The sequence below is a fragment of the Eretmochelys imbricata genome, chromosome 6 (assembly GCF_965152235.1).
Source record: "Eretmochelys imbricata isolate rEreImb1 chromosome 6, rEreImb1.hap1, whole genome shotgun sequence".
NCBI classification, from domain to species: domain Eukaryota; kingdom Metazoa; phylum Chordata; order Testudines; family Cheloniidae; genus Eretmochelys; species Eretmochelys imbricata.
The window spans coordinates 73891634-73917482 of NC_135577.1; the positions used below are offsets into that span (position 1 = coordinate 73891634).

The 25849-nt window shown below is 41.0% G+C and overlaps 1 protein-coding gene across 1 annotated transcript in view; it reads left to right on the top strand.

The window, feature by feature from the left end:
- The window catches only part of FSIP1 (fibrous sheath interacting protein 1), a 198086-nt gene that overhangs the window by 29836 nt on the left and 142401 nt on the right, over positions 1-25849 (top strand). Inside the window, exons 6-9 of the mRNA XM_077820280.1 lie at positions 460-558; positions 5259-5371; positions 6186-6296; positions 15793-15957. Coding sequence (XP_077676406.1) covers positions 460-558; positions 5259-5371; positions 6186-6296; positions 15793-15957 — 488 coding nt within the window. The remainder of the gene's footprint in view (positions 1-459; positions 559-5258; positions 5372-6185; positions 6297-15792; positions 15958-25849) is intronic.

A 25849-nucleotide genomic window follows, 5' to 3' on the forward strand; every position in this document is an offset into this window, starting at 1 on the left:
AGATGATTCCCCAAATGTCTGTTGAAGCTTTTGAACATTTTGGCCTTTGGCTGTATCACTTACATACAATTACCAGTCCTATAGAAGCCTGTAAATGCAGCAGAAGAAAAAAAATATGTAATCCCATTTACTCAAAACCTCTATCAGACTTCATAGATACATCAGAAGTGGTATAATACATTTTGATATTTTCTTCCAATCTTACTTGCCTTTGTTCATAATGATTCTTTTACTCGCATATTGACTCCCTTACTCACCTCTCTTCTTTTGCTCCATCTGTTCTATCTCTTGTAAAATGTTTTATTGTATTGTGGTAACTACTTGAAGAAAATCAATAATAAACTTCTATGACTCTTGCATATCGTAGTTGGAGAAATGTACATTAATCATACTGTTAAGTCACAAAAATCTGCTTTAAATAAGTATTTAACAATTATTCAATACACTTCTAATTAACAGATCCTTCCCATTCTGAAGAAGATGAAATATTTATTTCAGTATTTCACACACAAATTAATTCAGAAGATTACAACTGCAATGAAAAACAAGCTGTACAGGGTAAGCCCTTATTACAGTCCTATAATTATGTAATGAGCTTTTGTATTCTGGATTTGAATGAGTAAAATGTTCCAGAAAATCAAGGCTGAAAGAGAAGCGTTGTGTGCCATACAGAGGTTGGAAAACATAACATTCCCATAATGTATGTAATATAAATAGGTAATACAAGTTTACACCCCTGATTGAAAAATTTAGGAATTTATCAACAATGTGGTTCTTTTTGGAAATTGTATAAAATTTATCTCTGCTATTAATCTAATACTGATAATCATAGGGTCATAGAAATTTGTAGCTGAAAGGGTCTTCTAAAAGTATCAAGTCCAGGCCCTGCATTGAGGCACCACCAGTTAAAACCTACACCATTTGTGACAGGTGTTTGTCTAACCTGTTCTTAAAACTCGATGATGGTGATTCCACAGCCTCCATGGAAGCCTATTCCAGAGTTTTAATATCTAACATAAATCTTCCTTGCTGTAGATTAAAACTTTCACTACTTGTCCTAATTCCAGTGGACATAGAGAACAATTGATCACCATCCTCTTTGTAACAGCCCTGAACATGTCTGAAGACTTTTAGCAGTTCCCCTTATAGTCTTCTTTTCTCATGACTAAATATGTCCCCCCCCCTTTTATTTTTTTGGAACATTTCTTCCTAGGTCAGGCTTTCTAAACCTTTCCTCATTTTTGTTCTTCTCCTCTGGCCTCTCTCCAGTTTGTCCACATCTTTCCTGAAGTGTGGTGCCCAAAATACTCCAGCTCTGGCCTCACCAGTGCTGAGTAGAGTAGGGCAATTACCTCCTGTGTCTTACGTATGACACTTCTGTTAAAACACCCCAGAATATTAGCCTTCTTTGCAATTGCATCATGGTGTTGATTGATATTCAATTTGTGATGCACTGTAACCTCCAGATCCTTTTCAGCAGTACTACCACCTCATCAGCTATTCCCCATTTTGTAACTGTGCATTTGATTTTTTCTTCCTAAGGGAAGTACTTTGCACTTGTCTTTATTGAATGTCATCTTGTTGAATTCAAACCAATTCTCCAGTTTTTCAAGGTTGTTTTGAGTTCTAATCCTGTCCTCCAAAGGGATTGAAACCCCTCTCAGCTTGGTGTCATCAGCAAATTTTATAAGCATACTTTCCACTCCTATGTGGAATCCATCTATATACTGTCTGCCACCTAGTTTGACCAAACCATTGATAAGTACACTTTTGAGTATGGTCTTTCAACTAGTTGTTCTCCGGCCTTATAGTAATTTCATCTAGACCATATTTCTCTAGTTTGCTTATGAGAATGTCACGTGGGACTGTGTCTAAAGCCTTACTGAAATAAAGATATATCACCTCAACTGCTTCCCCCCCCATATTCACTGGGCCAGTAGCTCTGTCAAAGAAGGAAATTAGGTTGGTTTGGCATGATTTGTTCTTGACCAATCCATGGTGGTTATTCCTTATAATCCTGTTATCCTCTGGGTGCTTACAAATTGATTGTTTAATAATTTGTTCCAGTATCTTTCCAGTTATCAAAGTTAGGCTGACTGGTCTGTAATTCCCCAGGTCCTCTTTGTTTCCCTTTTGAAAGATAGGTATTATGTTTGTCCCTCTCCAGTCCTCTGGCACCTCACCTGTCCTCCATGAGTTCTCAAAGATAATTGCTAATGCTTCCGAGAATGCTTCAGCTAGTTCTTTAAGTACCCTAAGGTGAATTTCATCAGGCCCTGACAGCTTGAATACATCTAACTTATCTAAATATTCTTTGACCAGTTCTTTCTCTGTTTCCGCTTGTGTTCCTTTCCCCTAGTTGTTAATATTCATTGTATTGAGTATCTGGTCACCATTAACCTTTTTAATGGAGACTGAAGCAAAATAGGTGTTAAACACTTAAGCCTTCTTGATATCATCAGTTGTTAGCTCTCCTTCCTTGCTAAGTAGAGGACCTACACTTTCCTGTGTCTTTATCTTGCTCCTAATGTATATAAAGAACCTGTTCTTATTGCACGTTATGCCTCTTGCTAGATGTAAGTCATTTTAGCTTAACCTTTTTGATTTTGTCCCTACATGCTTGTGCTGTTCTTTTGTATTCATCCTTAAATTTGTCCATGTTTCCGCTTTTTGTAGGATTCCTTGTTGATTTTCAGGTAATTAAAGTGCTCCTGACTGAATCATACGCTCACTATGAGGCACCATCTTCCCTTAGGTGTGCAATTATTAGGCCTATGCTGAAGAAACCTTCTCTCAAATCTGACGGTTGATGCAAAGTGCAGTATTACACAGTCTCTCATATTCCTATTTTGGGTCAAGGTTCTCTGGCCCTGTTTAATGTCTTCAGACTTCTTTAATCTCCTTCAGTTTAGTGGGTTTTTTTCCTATTAAACTGATTATGGTACAGACTGCACTTGTCTTGATGTTTGAAGATCTCCTGACAAAGATCAGACATCCTTGCTAGTTCTTTTAGATTTGTGTGTTGTTTTGATGCTATTGCTTATGAGATACTGTTGTGGCAGGCATCTGTCCAGATAGAATGAGTTGTGTTTCAGTGTCTGTATTCTTCCATCTCTGTGAGATTCCACTGCGTGGCATTGGGCAGTTGCTCATTTACTCAAAAGGTTATTTTCAGCATGTATACATGACCATTAGGAGAGTAGTGAAATGTTTTAAATTGCTGTTGCCACCAGTACGCCGATGACACTCAGCTCTGGAAGCATATTATGTGATTCAAAGTAATCTGGTTTCTTGGTAACTGGCTAAGATGGGGGGTTGGATGAGAGGGACTTGGCTAGAGATCATTCACAACAGGAGAGATGAGGGGTGTGTGTGTGTGTGTATGGGTGCACTAAGGAGGAGGTGATATTTGCTGTTTCTACTCAGGCTTCTTGTTATTGTGGTTTGGTTTGTAATCTTGAGGTCTGTAGCATTCTTGGCTGCTGCCTGGGTTCCCAGGTAGGAGCCAAGATAGGCCCTGAGCCAGTAAAGCAGAGAAGGCCGTGCTTGACTATAAATACTTAAGTAGTCCCATTAATGGGACTATTTATGTGCTTAATTTTACATTTAATCCAGTTACATGCTCCGCTGAATTGGGGCCATAGTCTCTTTCCTCTGGTCCAGACATCAGGTTACAATCTTTCCTCTTTGATGCATTCCTTGCCACAATTATCCATGTCTCTGTCATTCTGCATTAGATGTTCTATGTGGGTCTACCTTGGAAGGCCATTCAGACTTCAGCTAGCACAGAATGCGGTGTTAAGCAGTGTTTCTTATATGACACTTATTACACCTGTGCTTGTAGACTGCAATGGCTTCAGGATGCAATGCAAAGTGTTCATTTTTATCCATAAAACCCTGCATGCTCTGGTTCCTGGTTAGCTTCAAGGTAGTGTTTCTCCTATGCTCTGTGATAGCAACTAAGAAAGTTTGGGATGCTTTTTCCTAATAGGCCCTAGATTTGAACCCTGGAGGGTTGGAGGCAATTTTTCTTCAAGGGTGGTGCCCTCCACTTGGGAATTCATCTCCTTCATTGGTATTTACACAGCCAGAGTTTGTATGACCTTAAAGAACGTTGCACAGCTTCTGTATATACTAAGACTTCTGTGCAGAGGAATGGGTAGAACTTCTTATATGATCCAGTGAGCTTTCTTTTAGTTGCCTTTTTTGGTCAGATTGCATATTCTTTAATTTGTGATACTTTTAAATGTAATGTATGTGCTCCTAGAGGCAGTGATAGTTAATCTTTTTATAAATCCAATGATAAGGAAGCACATTCTAGTTTTATAACTAAGTAATCCCCAAACCTGTGTCTAACCTCAGGATGAAAGGGGAAAAAAAGAGAGAACTATTATGTATGGAGGAGAACACATCAATTTGTGAGATTTATAGGACATTAAATATGATTGTTTAGTTTTGTCATTTATAAATCTTTGGAATCTGGATCATTCCAAAGTCATGAAAGAATTGCCACTTTAAAAGTATTAGAAATCTCTGAATAGCACATACCATATATTGTCTGTTCATATGGTTTTTGGAGAAACTGTGTTCAGAAAACATTAAATCTGAAAATAGCTTGAGGGTGAATCAAATGTTCAGTGTGCTACTTCCTAAACAATCTGATCTGCTTATTAGAACATATCTTTAAATGTAATGATCACACATAATATATTTAAGGCTGTTACTAAGAAACCATGTTTGTTTCATAACTTGCACAGATTTAAGGTGAGTTTTAAAACAAAAATTGTTGCAACAAGGGACTGTAGAACATCAAAGACCTCATCTGTTTTTCAGCTGTTTCATTTAAGAAATCTGCTTGAAATATCCCCAAACAGTTGCATGCTTTCCCCAAAAATCACCACTTAATTTATCTAGTACTGGTGATATAGTTCAAACAATAAGAGGTTCAAAAAGAATGGGTTTAAAATCATGGCAATGTGTCTAACATTTTTGAGGTCAGATCTCCATAAAAAATATTTTGGCCTTCACAAAACTATAATCTTATGTAAGAAATAACTTTGCTAAATGGGCACCCTGAAAAACTTTGATTTACCACATTTAGCTGTTGAAATGGTTATGATAATAGTTTCTAATGGTAAATATAGGTAATACTTCCAATACTATAAATATAATAAATCATAGTGAAAATAGTAGTTATTGATTTTGTCTATTGGAGAGGCAACAATCACATTTTTGCAACTGTTTTTTCTTAACTACAGACCATCTAAATGAAATCAAAACAAGCGGCTCACTGAAAATAACAGGAAAAACAGACCAAAAAAGTGACACCAGAAGTAAAAATACTCAAGATTTTATTAAAAAGAACATTGAGGTATGTGTTAGGGCCTAAAATCACTAAAAGTTTAGGGAGTTACTGATGTATACTAAATGCATTGCCAAAAAAAATACGTTGGTTTCTTGATCAAGACACATGCCATTATTAATTCTGTAAAAGTTAATCAGGATTAAATGAACAACATTATACTACAAAAATTTGTTGTTCACTGCAAAGTGCGGCTGAGTATTCATCCTTCACTGGTTGCCCAAATTTGCAAATTAGGTCCCCATTTGCTTTTAGATGGTCATATAAGAATGAGAAACTTTATATTTTCCAATCTGTGCCTGGCCACAGCCTATACATTTTGTAGACAAGTACTTCTTTATAACCTTTTTCTAAAAAAAGAAAAAACGATGTTTGGTGTTCTTAAGATAATGGGTGGACACTGAGTGATTTGAAATTCTCTATCTACAGAACTGTGATAGCAAAGGCCCTGGCACTCAACGTGTCCTATACCATTCAGCGAGTATTCTCAACCCTGATGGAGAGAAGCAACTTACTGCTATCAGAGGGCAGTTTACTTTCCATGCATCATTTAGTTCTTGACCCATCTGCTAACATTCTCTGCAACAAGGTTGCCAGGTGTGGTAGAGGTTTTTGGACATGTGCACACTTCTGTGCCATGAACAGGAATAAGAATACTAATTTACTTCCTACAGGCCACCAGATTTGTGAGTGGTTTCGATCAGCTTGGTTTTGGTTTTAACTAGTAGCACAGAAATGAAAACCTGTTTTCCATTGTCAGTATTGCGAGCAAACCCAGTTTTATAGTTTTATTTTTAATGCTTTCTGTCCATAAATACTTCAGCTGGCAAAGGATTCAGGGAGCCAACTGGTTATGCTAACGGAAGAGAAGAAAAGATTGGTTGAACTGTTGAAAGATATAGAAGACAATGGCAGTGAACTTCAAGGCATTGAGGTATGATGATTTTAATTTGCACTGACTCATGACTGGACTTTCATGGATGTTTATGATATTGCAAAGAAGGGAAACAGTGAGTTTACCTCAAAGTTTGCAGATGATACAAAATTACTCAAGTTAGTTAAGTCCAAAGCAGACTGCGAAGAGTTATGAAAGGATTTCACAAAACTGGGTGACAGGGCAACAAATGGCAGATGAAATTCAGTGTTGATAAGTGGAACGCACATTGGAATACAGAATTCAACCTATACATACAAAGTGATGGGAACACTTTGTTACAACTCAAGTTAGAAGTTACAACTCAAGAAGGAGATCTTGGGGTCATTGTGGATAGTTCTCTGAAAACATCTGCTCAACAATGTGCAGTGCAGTCAAAAAACCTAACCATGTTAGGAACCATTAGGAACGAGATAGATAAGAAGACAGAAAATATCATAATGCCACTATATAAATCTGTGGTATGCCTACCCCTTAAATACTGCATCTAGTTTTGGTTGCCTAATCTCAAAAAAAGATGTATTAGAATTGGAAAAAGTACAGAGAAGGGCGACAAAAATTATGGGTATGGAACGGCTTTCATGCAAGAAGAGGTTAAAAAGACTGGGGCTGTTCAGCTTAGAAAAGAGACAACTAATGGGGGGTAGGATAGAGCTCTATAAAATCATGAATGATGTGGAGAAAGTGAATAGGGATGTGTTATTTACCTCTTCACAAAAACCAGGGGTCACCCAATGAAATTAAAAAGCATCAGGTAAGTACTTCTTTACACAACACAATCACCCTGTGGAAATTGTTGACAGGGGATGGTGTGAAGGCCAAAAGTATAACTGAGCTCAAAAAAGAATTAGGTAAGTTCACAGAGGCTAGGTCCATAAATGGCTATTTAGCCAAGATAGCCATGGATGCAACCCCATGCTCTGGGTGTCCCTAAACCTCTGATTGCCAGAAGCTGAGACTGGATCACTTGATAAAGGGCCTTGTTCTGTTCGTTCTTTCTGAAGCATCTGGCACTGGCCAGTGTTGGAAGATGGGACATTGGGCTAAATAGCCCATTGGTCTAACCCAATTATCAAACTATAAATCTCTAGCTTTGTCTTTCTTTTCAGGTTTTACTGCAGATTTAAGGTAGTGGGTTTAAGGGAAAAAGTGTGATTTACACTATTTACTCTTTGTTGAACTTCTGTAATTTTTTGAAATGTAAAATTTCAAAGTTGACATATGATTGGGAAATAAGTGAACAGTGTTTTCCATCTCTTAATAGTATCAGATTCTAGTATTTTAAAAAAATTTAGCTGAGTACTGTAAATTATTGTGCCATCTTTTTTTCCGGTAATACGTTACCATCAATTTCCCTAAAGTTGAATATGACTTATTCGTTCAGTATGACATTAGATGCATATCATGTTATGTTCATTGCTCAACAAGTATTATGAGTAAGGAAGACGACAATGTTATATCCATTTGTGATGGGATCACCATGGAAGTTATAAGCATATACTGTTCTAACACCGTCAATTGAATGGGAGTGAGGTTGAGATTAAGCAATATCCAGTGGTATAACTGTGTTGAAGTTTATAAGCCAGGAACTTTGTAACAGTATTTTACTGTACCATCAAAACATTATAATGCCATATATTTCTAATAGAGAGTGCAATGGTGTTGTGACATACCAGGCCATAATCCAGACTAGTGGGGGGGATTTGTCACCCCTGTCCTGCAACTTTGTGTGCCCTACAATGCCTTACTGTAGTAGCTTCTATCTGGGCCGCTCACAAACAACCTTCTGGCATGCAAGCCACGGCCTGAGTGTCTATGTGTAAATGCAAATAGAAAAGGAGTACTTGTGGCACCTTAGAGACTAACCAATTTATTTGAGCATGAGCTTTCGTGAGCTACAGCTCACTTCATCGGATGCATACCGTGGAAACTGCAGCAGACTTTATATATACACAGAGAATATGAAACAATACCTCCTCCCACCCCACTGTCCTGCTGGTAATAGCTTATCTAAAGTGATCATCAGGTTAGGCCATTTCCAGCTCAAATCCAGGTTTTCTCACCCTCCACCCCCCCCCACAAATTCACTCTCCTGCTGGTGATAGCCCATCCAAAGTGACAACTCTTTACACAATGTGCATAATAATCAAGTTGGGCCATTTCCTGCACAAATCCAGGTTCTTTCACCCCCTCACCCCCCTCCCAAAAACCACACACACAAACTCACTATCCTGCTGGTAATAGCTCATCCAAAGTGACCATTCTCCCTACAATGTGCATGATAATCAAGGTGGGCCATTTCCAGCACAAATCCAGGTTTTCTCACATCCCCCCCACCCCCATATACACACAAACTCACTCTCCTGCTGGTAATAGCTCATCCAAACTGACCACTCTCCAAGTTTAAATCCAAGTTAAACCAGAACATCGGGGTGGGGGGGGGGGTGTTGTGGCTCTCACCAGCCTTGGTTGTACTGCATGGTGACCTCAACCCAGCCCCAGTCTGGGATCTTCTCCCAGAAATATATGTCGTGTACTGGCCAGCCATCTCCTGGACAGTACAAACATATTAAGTCCATTATTCTTTTAAGAGAATAATAAGCCATCTTATTGTTTTGAATAGACTACCCAGACACTCCAATTTAAACACACTTGGTTAGATAAAATCGTAAAATATTTTAAGTGATTGTGAGTAATGAGGAATAAAAGCCAGAAATGGTAACAAGAAAAATAAAGATAAAACACTTAATAATATCTACTTAACAGACTATCTTAGTTGCAAAGCAGACTTTCTCACCACATGCTCCAGCAGATTACTGACCAACTCTCAGGTCAGGACCCCATCCCCAAAGTCCAACAGCTGTTTCCTTCTCTCTTCTCAGGTGTAGAGAATGAAATGGGCAGGGAGAGAGAGAGAGAGTGGTGCCTTGGGCTGTTTGTCCCTCCTTTTTATAGTTTTTCCCCCTCTTGAAAAACATTTCCAGCTGAGATAAAGAGTTTATCTGAAAGGATATTCCCCACTGGTTTTCTCATCTATTTGAATTTCCTTTGTTTTTCCTTCCTGCTTGATGACTCTGTTTACTGCTTAAATGCAAATTAAGGCAAGCACACATTCCTTCCTTTGTCTGTGACAGACCTGACTTCTGCCTGGGCAGGGCTATAGGGTTTGGAATGTGTGTTAACAACATCATACAGGGGAAGCTTATAACTTCACATACAATATTGTACACACATTTTATCAGGATAGTACTGACCAGCAAATGATGAGTTTTCAAATGGTACCCTATTAGGCATACTGTGTACAAAGATTATTACAATAATATGTATGGTGTGAATACAGAGGTGTATTCCGTCAGTTGAAAATTATTTTAGAAGGGAAATTTACCTTTCAAACAAAGCATTCTTTGTGATTAAAGACCTTATATTGCAGGCAATCAACAAAGTCTTCTTGGAAGTGTGTTTCCAGAAAACTTTGTAAGTTGGTTGCTTACCAGGCTTGCTGATTTTAGGAAACAGACTGGGCTAATTTGGTAGGGCAAAAAAGACGAACAAAACTCACTCACTTACTTTGTGCTCAAGTGGAGATTGGGATTGGAAGTGAACGTAGGTTCTTTGGGTAGCCTCTGCACATTCCCATTATTTGTAAGTGTGCCAGGTTGCTGCAGAGCATCAGAACCTTTTGAAACGAATGCCCTTCAGAGTATCCACTTTTTCTTAATCCCTGAAGAAGAGCTCAGAGCTTTGCCCTGCAAGGAATGAGAAGACAAGGCCTGGCCTCTCAGTTTCTTTTCTGGCCCTTGGGAAAGGAACTTGCATCACACAGCATTTACATGGGTAATCTCTCTCTGAGCTCTGAAGCAGACTCGGCAGATGGTGTGCATATTGGAAGCAAGTAAAATCTCTGGAGAGGAAGCTATGTCACGCCTGAGTGGGAGCTGCACAATAGGGCTGAGGAGCCAAAAACTTCCAAAAATGCTTAAAAATCTTGTAAACACCAACAGCTGTGCTGATTATTGTAATTAATCAACTGTGTAATACGATTAATACTAAAAGTACAAACAATAGGGGAGGCTTAATGAAAACCCAGGCGCAAGTTTTGAGGTCTGCCTGCTACTGTGGTTCAGAGGAACTGAGGTAGCTGAAGATGCTTTTGCTCTATCCTTAATTTGGTGAGTTTTAGAAGAACAAAATTTGAAAGTATAGCTCACCAGATTATGAGTCAATCTGCCCTTCCCTCAGTGTATTAACTATTCCTGCAGAAAATGGTTCCGAGCATACTACCAGATCATGTTGCCAAATCTGCTCGAAACAGATTTGGCAGCATGAAAATGACATTTTGGGTAATAGGATACCTAAATATTTTAAGATTCTAATAGAAACAGAAAGAAAAAACCCCAAACCTCTTCTGCCCTCTTTTTTTTAAATACGCTCCACATTCCAGCACATGCTTTTCACATTAACAAAAGAAAAACCTGAGAGAGACTCATTCAGAAATGCCTTCACTTGAAAGTCTTTTAAACAGTTTTTTTGGTGGGCAACATCAAAGATAGTAATACATTTTCCTAACATGAAGAATGGCATTCTCTACTACATGCAGATTTATGTCTTCTCTCCAGATGTGTAGTCCCTCAGATTTTTAAAACAGGAAACAACTTCAAAAATAGTTAATAAAGGTTTTCTGTGTATCAGGAGTCCCCTGTTTAGGATGACTAATGAAGATTCAGCCTAACAATGCTTTAGCTGTTTCTTATACCAACTCTGATTGCAGCATGGCCATAGAAATGCAACAGTCTACCTAGGTTCTCATATTGGGACCAGTCACCACGTTATTTGGATACCTATTTTCTGTTGTTTGTGACAGACTTTCAGCAGCTCACATTAGGAGATGCTTGTGTATTGCTGCAGACTTAATACACAGTGAACACCAGAAAATAGGAGTGACAGTTTTAGGATTATTCTATTAAATGATTGTTAGAAAACAAATGTGAATATTATGGACAAAATGGGGAAACAGAAAGGAAAATGCTTTCCTTAGTCACTTGAGACCTGACCAGTCTAGAGATGGATTCTTTCCCCCCACATCTGAGTTATAATCTGACCTAGGCATTTCCTGAGACCTTTGGTAGGGAAGATTTTGAGGAAATTATCAAGAAACTAACGACTAATCTTGATTGTTTTGAATTGGCTCCGACACTTGTTGTTTCAAGAACTGATTAACACTTTTGGGCACTGTGACGGGGTGTATAAACCTGACACTGGCTGGTGAGGGTTAATGAACTGCTCAGGGCAAACCTTCAATTCTTGGTTTCAGAGTAGCAGCTGTGTTAGTCTGTATCCACAAAAAGAAAAGGAGTACTTGTGGCACCTTAGAGACTAACAAATTTATTTGAGCATAAGCTTTTGTGAGCTACAGTTCACTTCATCGGATGCATACTCTTTTCTTCAATTCTTGGAGAGGGTTGAGCAGAAGGCAGGAGACGCTCAGGGAGCCATTGCCTATTGAGGCCCCCTTCAAGAGAATCGAGGGCCTGATGCTGAACCATTACTTTGGAACTATTAGTAGAGACTTACTTGTGGGTGCTGAACCAGTCTATTGCTTACTAGCTTCCTTCAGAGAGTCTTGCTGTAATCTTGTATATGTTCATGTACGTGGTTTTCTTTTTGATCTTTGATAGCCCTGAAAGGGGTGGACTTCCACGGACTCAGTGGCAGGGTTGTCTCTCCTACAGCCAGACCTGTGCCAGAGATTGAAGATTAAAGGCTGTGGGAGTTTAAAGCTCATCCATCACCTAGGGTGTGCCCTGGGAGACCAGCTCTTTGCCAGGCATATGCTGCCCTGACTTACAGTCCATCCAATCTTATTGGCTTCACGGATGTTATGTGGGATGTAAGTCAGGACAAATTTGGCACACTATATTTAAAGCTTTTTTTTTTTTCCAGTGTTTATTTTTTAGCAGATTTTGAGTTTTATTGTAGATGTTTAAAATCAAGGGGCTTCTGGGCATTTCCATTGTATATACCAGGGATTGGCAATCTTTCAGAAGTGGTGTGCCGAATCTTCATTTATTCACTCTAATTTAAGGTTTTGTGTGCCAGTAATACATTTTTACGTTTTTAGGTCTCTTTCTATAAGTCTATAATGTATAACTAAACTATTGTTGTATTTAAAGTAAATAAGGTTTTAAAAATGTTAAGCTTCATTTAAAATTAAATTAAAATGCAGAGCTCCCCGGATCGGTGGCCAGAACCCGGGCAGTGTGAGTGTCACTGAAAATCAGCTCGCGTGCCACCTTTGGCACGCATGCCATAGGTTGCCTACCCCTGGTATATACTGTAATGAGTAATTTGTATAATATAATATATAATGAGACTCTCTTAGTAATGTTCCCTAGTGCATTTTAACATAGTGCTGTTTTATACAGCACTATGTTAAAGCGCACTAGGGAACCTTTAGTGTGCACCAGCAGGACCTATGCGGACCAAGTAATGTGCAACGCATTAGCATGCTTAAGAAATCACACCCCTGTAGTCCTCATTACTGCTCCATGTAAGCAAGACATTAGACACAAGTAACCATTACCAGTGTTTTTCCAAAGTTTATCCAATAAACACAGATTTCATTTTTTAACCTCAGGGAGGTATTGTCTGGGTTTATTGGTTAAAACCGAAAATCAGAAGTCCTATGTTACATAAATGGTCTGTAAATTGTATTCTGCATTAAGCAACTGCATTCAGTCAGTTCTGCTAGATAACTGTCAAATAATGCAAATAGGATTTTTCCTTTAGATCTACAACCTTTGTAAAAGAGATTTCTTATCATTTAAAACATTTCAACAGCTCTTTGTCAGGGTAGTTTGACCATCAAATTTGCAAGCGTGTAATCTGTCTCAAATATTCCAGGAGAATAATAATAATAAGACTTTACTATGTTGTTGGAAAAGCATGTTCTGATTTAATGAACTGGAAACTGGGAGTAGGAGTCTGAGAGAGAAGTTTTCTTTTTATGACAAACTTAAAATCGCTAAGGCTGTTTTGAGAGTACAAGAGAGATTATGTATGTATTGAACTTGCTTCTAGATGTTATCTTGACATCATAACATGCTAATTTAAACTGGAACTAGTTACGTTGTCTATTTATTTCTGTGCAATTCTTCAGTTGCTCAGCAAGCTACAGCCTGTTGTGATATTTTCATTACTTGGCTTCAGAAAGTGATTTTATGACTTCCTTCACCTCCAGTTAGTTTTGGAATGTGTCCTTGTATGAGAAGCCATTAAAGAACCAATTTTTGACTTGTTGAGGTGGCTCTTGTTTTTTATATGGACATGATGTTTTGCTGTAAAAGAACAGTACTAATTTGTGGTTGTCTGTTGAATTTAGTTTGACATACTCTTCTAATTTTTTTCAGGTTTATTTCAGGTTTTTATCATAAAAGTATGCAGACTCCTCTGACTTCTGGCAGCTCTTTGGTTGCTATTAATTCCATGTGTATTCTCTTACATAATTCATATTTTAGCCTGTGGTATATAACCTGTTTTTGCATAGAGAGATATTGTCAGGGAAAGACAATAGTGAGAGTTTCAAAGGTATTATTTCTGGCATGAATTGCACTGAGTTAGGACTGTTGTGTATGTTTTTCTCAGACCGCATGTTAATGACTTTCTTTCCAGTGAATTGATTTACACAAGAGATTGGTTTTAAAGAATCTTCACCAATCCGTTCAAATACTTAAAATTTAAAATATTTTAAGTTTAATTTAAAAAAAATACACTGCCTCGGAACTACTGTAAGATGTCATTTTAAAGTGATGCCAGTTTATTATTTAGAGTAATAAATGAATGCTACATTTAGTTATTTTCTCCTTTACCAGTGTCATTTCATGGACCAATTTTTTCTGTGCAGCTCCATTTGTCTACAAAAGATTATGGCTCCGGTCCTGTGAAAGCCCCAAGTGCTGAACTCCTGCTGAAATAAATGAGAGTTCCATATGCAGAAAGCTTGCAGGATTAGGCCTTTTATTGAAAGAATTCATTCATTAACTGATGATTTCTTCATTCTTAGGCACTCAAGGTCTGATTTCCCCTCCCATCTCCTCCACAAAACTGGGATTTAAATACCACTGTAAAGTACACTGCTGTAAATCCAGAGTAAATCACTGAGTCAATTTACACCAATGTTAGAGTTTAATTTTGCCGTAGGTACCCAACTGAGTGACTAAATGGCCTGTTTAAAGTGTCACTAGATACGTGTCCTTCTCTGGGACCTGCATCTTGACACAGTGGGAAAGCTTGTGTGTTCCAGTGACTGGAGAACTGTGCCAGCTGGAGTTCTAACCCCTGGTAGAGCCACCCAAGCACAAAGCGTAGGGACCAGATGAAAACGTTTTGAGTGATAGGCCAAGGACCTATCCTTGTAAAAAAATTACTATACAGGAAACACAGCAAGGATAGCTATTTGAGCAAAAGGCATGATAAGAGATGGTGGAGTCTTGTTCATGCCCTAAATGATGTTTTATGGTGCAGGAAGGATTCAGATACTAACTTAAACAAACTACATGTTTTTTCATACAGTTGTATACCTGACATTCACAAAAGCAGGCCCTCATGATTCTTCTCCCCTTCAGCTAGTCTTTTGTCTTGATTCTGCTTATTTCTGTTGTGTTCCCACTCTGCTTACCAGATAGCATTGGTGTGCCAGCTGCGGCATCTGAATTCTTGGGGAGAAGTTATAATGTGAAGCACACCCTTGAACCTTTGAATATACATTACATTAATGAGGTTGTACCTGTATTTATGTCTGAAGGAGAGCCTTTATTCAGAGCCTATATTTTCAAGCATTTGAAACTTTTTAAAACTACCTTTTGACTTAAAATTTCTCTTGTTTATTATGCAGTGACATATTTGTTGATAGAGTTGCATTTGATTACTGTCTCTGAAATTTTTGAGATTTAAATAAAAACTTTTTTTACATGTCAAGAAGTCTGAGCTTTAGTTTTTGATTTGCTTTCTGGTAACTGACTTCATTTCAAGATTTCTAACTTAATGAGGACATGTTTGTCTTCTTTAAAAACACTTTGTTTAAAAAGAAGATGCTATAAACATTGCAAAACTGTATTGTACGTATGCAGTATGTTTTTTTTCTGTTAAATTTTAATGAGTCATGGAAATATGACAGTATAAATGTATGTTTTTTAGAATAGATTTTTTTAATGTAGGAGGTTTGCATACACTTTTTAAAAATTGCTGATTAGTTATATTTAAGAAAAATTTAAAAAGTATGCCTGCAATTATTGGATGAGATTTTGTTCTCAGGTACACTAGAGGAACATCATTAATTTCAGGGGAACTCAGATTTACACTGATGTGGGTGAGAGCTCACTGTATTTTAGTTCTTCAAAATACCATTTCTTTGAGAAGTAATATATATTGATGTTTGACTGCCTTAAATAGCCATTTTCTTTGGTCAGATGAAATAACCATTTCCCTTAACTTTTTATAGGAAGATGTAACTGGTTGGCTAATACCAGGAGAAGGGTACACACCCGAACCAATGGAATATCATCACCTAAATGAAATAGATGCTAAACTCCAAGTAGTACTCTCTAATGGTGATTTCTGTGCAAGTCACAGCTCCTGCTCAAAAGTCCCAAGCCAAATTTATCAGGTACAGTAATGCACAATGCCTATGAATTATATATTTATTTTTTGGAATATATGTTGAGGTTTAATGAAAATAAACATGTAGAGAAGTGCAAAATACACTTAAATATATCAGGAAGTTTCAGATGCAAAGTCTGAGTACTGTAACTTGAATTTTATTAAACACACAATGGACTTCAGTTGCTCTTTTATAATGTGGTGTTACCAGAGTTGCTGACAGTTCTGTCTTTTGGGGACTAAAATTGAGTTTCCTCTTTGTTTTTGAATATACAGATGGCTTTCCATGATCCATTGCTGAAGTATGTGCAGTGACAAACAGTAACAAATATAGTGAAAATAATCCCCCTTTGGATGTTAGTAGTAAAAGGTGTTAAAGTTCTTTTACTTGGAAAAAAGCATTATTCAGATTTTGTGCCTGGAGGAGTCTAAATTCTCATTCATGTCTTTCGGTAATGTAGTGTACTATGAACTAATGAGCAGAAAGTTTGCTTTGAGTAAAGCAAAATACTGGTGTGTGTTTTTGAAAATGCTGATTAAAAATGTATAATACAAAAGCGTTCATGCTTATAAACAAAAGTAATGCAGTGACATATCCCAATTTTTGCATCTCTTTATACAAATTTGTTCTCTTGTACTATATCTACTGTGCTGTTGGAACAGATGTTTCTACAGAGCCATACATTTCCAAAGCCATATGTCCTGAGTCACCTATTTATCAAAGAAACAAAAATGTCTTTGAGCTAAAGAGGAGTGAATTTGTCTTCTCCCTTGAGGTTTAGAGTTTTTTTAAAATTGTATCATTAGTTTTATTTTTATATTATCTCTGGATTATCTCCTTTTTGGCATCCTGTTTCTGACATTTTGTCAGAATAATAGAATTGTTCCTCCAGCTGTGCGAGTGCAGGAGGAAGCTCTTCCTGATACTGAGGTTAATGCCCTATTAGCAACAGATGCTTTAGTGTGAAGCAGCAACCCCCGCTGGTCATTAATTCAATCACATTCATAAATATGGTTAATTTACATTGTTTTTAGGCTTATGGGTCCAATCCTGCAAACACTATCCAGTATAACACTCACAACCATGAGCTGTCCAGCTGAAGTCAGTTGGACTATTCATGATAAGAAGCACTATGTTTTGCCACATTGGACCTGTCATTGCTTTTGCAGAAAAATGCTCTGAAGTTTTTGAGTTGACTTGACCATAAAAACAAACCAAAACACAACATCTGAAATACTGTGCTTATATGGTTTTTAGAAAGTTTAAAAACATTTTATTACCTTTTAGGTATGTTATAAAAACTAAAGAACTATAAAATGTATTAATTCCATAAATAAATATTCCATACCACTGATTACAAATTGACCATAAACTGGCAGTTTTGAAGTACATAAAGGTGGGTTGGTTTTTTTTGACATCCTATTTAGGAAATTATTTGCAAGGTTTTGTATGGTATCTTTGTTTTTATGCAAATATTCTTTCTAATGAGAGAGCCATTTGGATGAAATGTACCTAACAATTGAACTCTTTAAAAGGACTTCTTTATTAATTCAGTCCAGCATCCTTTTATATTCTCTATTTAAGTGTCGTGGGTTTTGTCTAAACTTTGTGTTAACCAATTGGTACCCAGATAATTGTTCTCAAACTGCAAAAAGAAAAGGAGTACTTGTGGCACCTTAGAGACTAACCAATTTATTTGAGCATAAGCTTTCGTGAGCTACATCTCACTTCATCGATGCATCCGATGAAGTGAGCTGTAGCTCTCGAAAGCTTATGCTCAAATAAATTGGTTAGTCTCTAAGGTGCCACAAGTACTCCTTTTCTTTTTGCAGATACAGACTAACACGGCTGCTACTCTGAAACCTGTTCTGAAACTGTAATTCCTATACGTATATAATCCTGAATATACTCTCACTGTCTCACACCTGAATGAAGCCTTGACCTTCTGCAGCCTAACACCAGCAGAATCCTTTTCAAGTGCCTTTTTGATAGTTACTTTTTATGAAATAGATAAGGGCAACAAGTAATCCTTATTACCTCTGAACACTAGGGAATCTTTTCACATCTACAGAAGAGAGTTAGAAAAGCCAACTTCAGAGAGAGTTCTATTTTTGGTGTGGACTTCAGAATAAAGCTGACCTTGGAAAACTGCAGGAGTATTCTATGAAGAGCAAAAGACTGAGAGAAAGCTTTTGTCCTTCCTCTCCCAAAAGTCCTGTAACTTTTTCTTCCACAATGGTTCTAAAATCCACCCTTTTTGATTTGTCCAAAGCCTCATCATCTCCTGCCTCAACTACTGCAGTCTCTTCATCTTGGATGTTTCAGTACTAACCTCTTCTTCATTCAAATTGCTCCTCTTCTTCATTCAAATTGCTGCTGCCAAAAGCCTTTCTTGTCTGTTGCTTCAAGATGATGTCTCCTCTGAGCCACTCCACTGTAATTCAAACTTCTCATACTTGCCTTCAAGGCCTTATCATATCACCCTTTTTTAATCACTGAGTTGGTCTCCTTTTGCTTTTCCTCTGCTCCATCAGCGATTTCAGCCTTGATACCTCCTTTATTTAGTTCTGTGACAGAGCCTCCCTCTTGTCCCTTATTTTTGGAATGCTTTCTCAAGTTCATCAACCAACATCCCTGAAGTCATTGAAATCTCTCGTTAAAAACTCATTTTTGCCGTGTTTCCTACAGAAGTGAGGCAGAAGAAAGGTAACTAAACAATAAAGGAAACAGAACCTGTCACCCATGTGCATCCTTGCTTCTCCTTTCCCTTCTTCCTATTTTCTGTGTAACCCTTATGTTTGTCATATTGTATTTAGGTTGTACACTCTAGGGACACTGTCTTTTAGTTGCTTTGTAAGGCACCCAAGTGTTTCCTGTTGAATGCTCTGGGGATTTTCCCTTTCCTGTAATCACTGTGTTGAACTTTTAGAAGGAATAACTTGATTTATAAATTTTAATTGTGACAGATCTGCTCCACACCAGATATAATGTGCCCCATTATAAGAGCATCTCTTTCACCGATTGTACTTCCGAAGATTTATAGGAGTATAAGTGTAAATTATATGAGGTTAGGTAACCAGTAATACATGCAAGGGCATGGAGCTATGGTGTTTTGCATGCTTCATCATTCATCCAAAGGCTAAGCAAATATAAAGTGCCTAAAAAAAAAAGTTACCAAAAAAGGGAAAATAAGGAATAAATCAGGAAAAAAACACACCTTCTTTTAGCACTTGCCTTCCACAAACCATCATTTGGTAGATGAGCTACAGTTAGTAGTAATCACTCAAAGTAAGCTTTCAATTTATATTAATATTAGAAACACAAAAACTATGGTAAAATAACATTAAGGTTCTAAAGTCAAGCATTCAAAAGTTAGGAAATGCTAGAATTGAAGTTGCCCGTGTAACCTTAATTTAGCTTCCTTTGGCATTTCTGCATTATGTCTTTAATTACATGATTGCATGCTATGTTTTCCACAAAATGCCTGCCTCCATCACTGCACAGAATGGACCTGCTTTGGGGATGACTCAGGGTTGAAGTTATCTGATTGTTTGTAGAACCTCTGCCTCATTTGTTGCAGCAGTTAAGTGATTCGTGAAGGAGGCATGGGACTGTGGGAAGAGAATGCGTAGTTTCATGATTAAAGCAGTTGAATGCTGCCCTGGAGATTTAGATTTTATCCCTACCTTTATCTCAGAGTTCTTATGTGATGGTAGGCAAGTCATGTAAACCAAACTTTTTTCACAGGTGGTCACTAATTGTGTGTTCCTCATCTTCTGGGTGCCCAAAGTGAGACCCTGGGATTGGACTTACAAAAATGCCGAGCACTCACCATGGCAGCTGAAATCAGTGGGAACTGTGCTTTGAATGTATAAAGTGATGTATAATGCTAAGTGTTCTGAAAAATCAGGACCTAAGTATCTCAAATTGGGCACCTAAAATTAGTGGGAACTAGTGACCTTAATCTCTCTGTGCCTCATTCATAAAATGGGAATAGTACCCCCGCCCCTTGTCTTGCAAGGTTGCTTTGAGAATTAATGTTTGTAAAGCACTCTGATACTATAGGTATGAGCACGATAGAAAACCCAGGAGAAAATTAATAATTCTATGTTACAGGATTTGAATAGTGTGCAGTAAATAAGACATTGCACCACACATTTGAAAGAATGAGATTGAAGCAAAATACTGAATAGCTGCTTATTAAGTGAGCACCTTCCATCCTGTGCACTGAATGAAGCAGGGGTCCTGTGGAAAAAATAGTATGTGATCATGTAATTAATAGCTGTATGATAATGAATATGCACAAGGGAGCAGAATGAAGGTTGCACAGGCAACCTTTAACTGTAGTTTTCGTGTGTGTAACTTCCTTGGTTTATTAAAAACAAACTCAAAAAAACTAGCTTTGGGTATGTCACATATTGACACCCACACAGTTAATCATCAGAGTTAGAACATTTAGATCCACTGCACAGACATCTACCACTTGGACTGAGGGAGTAACTGGTGGTGGTGGTAGTACTAGTAGTAGAAGGGGGTGAGATGTACTTTGTGAGTGGATTTCACAGATGCTTACAGACAGCAGAGGAATAATAAGACTCAAGAAACCTGGGTTCCATTACTGGCTCTGTAGGGGAGTGTTCTATAATGGTCACAGACCCTTCTGCCTGTTCCCTTTCCATCCCGTCCCCTCCAGCCTGTCCCTGGCTCAGTCATGTCTCTGCCTATCCTACTCTGCCTACTCTGTCTCTGCCTATCCACTCCTCCAGCTTCTCATCCCAGTTCCCTGCCCCCAGCCAGTCCCAGTTCCTTTCCTGCCCTGCCTCCTTCTGCCTAGTCTTCTTGCCCAGCCAGTCTTTCCACTTCCACGCTCTTTGATATGTCCCACTCCTGTTTGTTCCCTCTCAGTTGGCTTGCAGCCTCCCCTCACTGGCTTCTTATCCAATTTCAGTTCCCCCCCCCCCACACTCCCTCTCTGGCTTCTTGTCCCAGTGGTTTTGCCTAACTAGTCCCAGTCCCCCCACCTCACATAAACAGATCTGTCTCCGCTCCTCCTCCACTCCAGTTCCACCCACTTTGGCTCCCAGTATTTGTACCCAAGCAGTCCCAGTCTCCTTCTCTCCCTGTCCCCCAATTCCAGTCTCAGTGGGCTCCTTATTCTTATCTACTCCCTCCCTTCCCTGTTGCATTTAAGTCAGGTGGTCTCCTCTATGTTGCTGGGTACGAGGAGAGGGATCATTTGAGAGCAGAGAAGAGAGAGGTTCTCTGCTCTCAGTTCTGGTGTCTAGTCCAACCGAAACCAGCAGCAATTACAGGGAAAGTCTCGCTTTGTCCGTGCAGCCCTGCTCCGTTGTTCTGTGGGGATGGCATATGTGTAGTCCTGTCATACGTAGGAGCTCTGAGAATTTGGAGCATGGTCAGTTGCTCTGTGGGAATGGTGCATGCACTGTCTGGTTAACAGTAGGAGCTGTGAGCAGCTGGATGGAATCTTTGGAGGTTTTCAGCTGTTAAAACTTTTTAAAGTCTCTACTGACTGCCAACTGAGATTTTTCAGTGGCTTACAGTATGACCACATTTGGCAGATTTTCACTGGAGCTGCAATAGGCACATCTTCGGACACAAAGACCGCCACCCCTCCCACTTGCCAAATTTCATGTCCTGCTCCAAAGTATGAGGGCGCTAGAGCTTCTGAAAGGAAAGATCATCAGGATTTCTTTTAATGTTGAAAACAACATATTTTCTCATAACCTCATTCTCTGAGATGGCTGAACCCTTTTGGAAGAAACTCCCCTCCCGCTTCCCTCCCAAAAAAATTCAGCCGACCTGCTACCCCCTCAGTTCTGTGGTTTAAACCCTGCGAGGACTGTGGCAAGTCTATGGCCAGGAGTGACCCGCACACTTCTTGTTTGGAGTGTTTGGTGGAGAATCATCAGAAGCACCGCTGCAAAATCTGCTGGGGGTTTTGTCCCAGAACCCTTAAGGACAGGGAGAAGCGGCTTAAGATCCTCCTCATGGAGGCTGTGCTCCGCCTGCAATCCGACCCCAGGTCAGCAGATCCCACCACGAGCACCTCCTACTTAGTGAGGAGTGCGCCGGCATAATCGATGCACGAGCAGGGGCTGAGGAAGGACTCCTCAAGAGACGCTCGGCACCACCACAACTCCGCCTACGGACTACTGGGAGGCACTGGTCCCAATTCCTGGTGCCACAAAAGAAAAGGAGGCCTGAGAGGGATTGATTTTCTCCAACCAAGCCGAAGGAGCCTGCTGCAGGGAGACCTGAGTTGGGCCACATCACCTTGGCCCCACCGCCTCCAAGGGTCATGTTGACTCTTGCCCCTGTGGGGGTTCAGTTGAATCCGAGCCCTCACCACTCTCCAGGCTGGCACGGCTGAGAGCTTGAACTCCCCTCCATGCCAGAGGCATTCGAGGCGGCACAGGACCTCATGAGGCTGACAGCACTGTCCTTGCTTCCGAGGAGAGATACGTTGCTGGTGACTGCCCGACCCCTGATACCATGAAGGGGCAAGCTGGTGATGATGACATGCCACTCTCCATCCCCTGCACACCACTCCGTGGCATGGGCTGCCCACGTGGGGGAGCCACACTGGTCCCCCAGTCCCGAGCATCACTCGCCAGCACCACTCCTCCATGGTCTTTGTACTCTGAGACCTTGGAGGCAGAATCCTATTGCTCTGATATGACCAGAAGCAGAAGGTCCAGGTCCCCGGCGCAACTGGCAGCCCTGTCCGGCACCATGGCCAGGCAAGTAGCAACCCCCAGCGCAGTGGCCCTTCTGGACACCCAGGGCTTATGATCAGAGCCAGGGTCGGAGCTATGGATTGTGGTCCAGATCAGTGTCAGGCCACCGGCACCATTGGCACTGAGGGCATGGACGATAGTGACACCTACTTCTGTCGCCCTGGCTCCATCAATGTCAACACCTACACCGCCAGCTTCGGTACTGCTGTCAGCGGCATCGTCAACAGTGGGCCCGGCAACCTCAGCACTGGCGGTTCCAGCACCACCGACAGTGGGAACAGCGGCTTGGGAGCACCGGACACCGCATGACCCCCTCGGCGCCGAGGGGAGGGAGCAGGCCTGTCTCCCAGGGTTCTCCTCTTTGTCCTCCCTGGCCGACTCTGTGGCGGGCACATCAACGGCCCCAGCCCTGGAGGATAACAGGGTCCTGCAGCAGTTACTGTGGCGTGTGGCCCAAAACCTGGGGATCCAGGCGGAGGAAGTGGTGGAGGATGCCGACCCCATGGTAAAAAGAAAAGGAGTACTTGTAGCACCTTAGAGACTAACAAATTTACTTGAGCATAAGGTGCCACAAGTACTCCTTTTCTTTTTGTGAATACAGACTAACATGGCTGCTACTCTGGACCCCATGGTAGACATCCTCGCCCACTCTGGCTCTCCTGTATTGCCCTACTGCTGATAAAAACAATCAGCAAGACCACAAAAACCTTATGGCAAACTCTGGCCTCCTTGCCCCCTACAGCTGAGAGGAACAAAAGGAGGCATTTCGTTGCCTCCAAGGGTTACGAACGTCTGTATACCCACCCCACACCAGATTCCTTGGTCGTGGATGCAGCCAAGCAGCACGAGTGCCAGGGCTACCAGGGACCCTCCCCAAAAAAACAGGATTGTTCAGTGGGGGGATTGCAGCTTCGCATCTCAAACCAACAGGCCATCATAAGTAGGTTCTCTTTCAACACCTGCAGCGCGGTGGTCAGATTTGCTGAGCTGCTGCCGCAGGACTCCCACACAGAATTCTCTGTGCTGGTAGAGGAGGGCAAACTCATCGCCTGGGCCTCCCTGCAGGTGGCTCTGGATGGAGCAGATGGCTACAGGGGTGGCCATGAGGAGGAGCTCCTGGCTTCAGGTCTCTGGTCTTCCTTACGAAGTCCAGCAGACCATACAAGACCTCCCTTTCGAGGGCTTGGCCGTTTTCTCGGAGAAAACGGATAAAAGACTCCACAGTTTAAAGGACTCGAGGGCCACCCTCAAGTCCCTGGGCCTCCATACTCCCGTGACTCAGTGGAAGCATTTCTGGTCACAGCCTCCCCCACAATTCTACCAACCGCAGACCCAGCAGGATGGTTCTCGGAGGAGAAACAGAAGCGGCAGGAAAAGACTGCACACATCCTGAGGCCGGGGCTCTGGCCAGTCCAGGCCATCTTTTTGGGCCAGAAGCAGGCCTTTTGAAGGTGCGCTCGAGGATGATGTACTAGTGCCACAACTGGATCTATCCCACCTTACCTTTTCATCCCAACTATCCCCTTTCTACCTTGTGTGGGCCTGTATCACATTGGACCATTGGGTGCTCCGCACGGTAGAGAGGGGATACTCCCTCTAATTCTCTGCCCCCCTGCCCTTCCCCATCCCTCTTCAGGCACCCTTCTCATGAGCAACTCCTCGTACAGGAGGTGCAATCGCTTCTGTTGCTGTGGGCAGTGGAGCTGAAGGGCAAAGGCTTCTAATCCCTGTATTTCCTAATACCAAATGCCAAAGGCAGCCTCAGGCCCATCCTAGACCTGTGAGATGTCAACAGCTTTATGAAGAAACTGAAGTTCCGCATGGTCTCTTTGGCCTCCGTTATCCCTTCCTGGGATCCAGGGGACTGGTATGCCACCTTCGACTTGAAGGAAGCGTATTTTCACATAGTGATCACACTGTCCCACAGAAGGTACCTCAGTTTTGTGGTCATCCACACCCATTACCAGTTCACAGTCTTCCCTTTCGGCCTGTCAGTGGCACCTTGAGTACTTACCAAGTGCATGGCAGTTGTGGCCGCGTTCTTGCACAGGCGGCAGGTACAGGTGTTTGAGTACCTCGATGACTGGCTCACCAAGGACCACTTCAGGGTTCAGGTGGAGGCACAAGTGGACTTCATAAGAACAACGTTTGACAAACTGGTCGTTCTCTTGAACGTGGGAAAATCAACGCTGTCCCCGGTTCAGAGGATAGAATTTATAGGGGCGGTACTGGACTTGACACAGGTCAGGGGATACCTCCTGGAAGCGAGATTCCAGGCCCTAGGTGATATCATTCGAACTCTCAGGCAGTTCCCTACCATCAGAGCAAGGAAGTGCCTGAAACTGCCTGAAACTCCTAGGACATGTGGCCACTTGTACATGCGATGCAACAGGAAGTGTCAGCAGTTTTGCTCCTTACTGAATCACAGCCCAGGCTCCCATCGCAGATGCATTCCTTTCCCATGGGGGGGACTACCTCTTATATGCGTACCCTCCCATTCCTCTTGTTCACAAGGTACTCCTCAAAGTACGAAGGGGTGAAGTGTCGGTGATATTAATAGCTCCAGCCTGGCCCTGCCAACAGTGGTACACACCCCTCCTCGAAATGTCTGTGGAAGCCCTGATCACCTTAGCACTCTTCCAGGACTTTTTAACTCAGGATCATGGCTGTCTGCAGCACCTGAACCTTGAGTTGTTGCACCTCAGGTCATGGAAACTCCATGGCTGAACCAGATGGAGCTCTCCTGTTTGGACCTTGTGAGACAAGTATTCCTTGGCAGTAGGAAACCGGCCAAATGGAAGAGGTTTTCAATCTGGTTGGCACAACACCGTCCATCTCTGATCATGTCCATACCCCTTATACTGGACTACCTTCTACACCTCCAGCGTTCCTCCATAAGGTTGTCTCCCAGTTTCATGTCAACCAGGACGTTTTTCTCCCATTTTTCTACTCTAAGGCACAGTCAAGCAGCAGGGAACAAAAACTTCATTCACTGGACATTCGCCAGGCGTTAGCCTTTTACATTGAGTAAACCAATCCATTCCAGAATTCCATTCAGTTGTTAATCGTGGTAGTGGACAGAATGAAAGGGCTTCCAGTCTCCTCCTAAAGGATTTTGTCGTGGATCATGTCCTTCATCC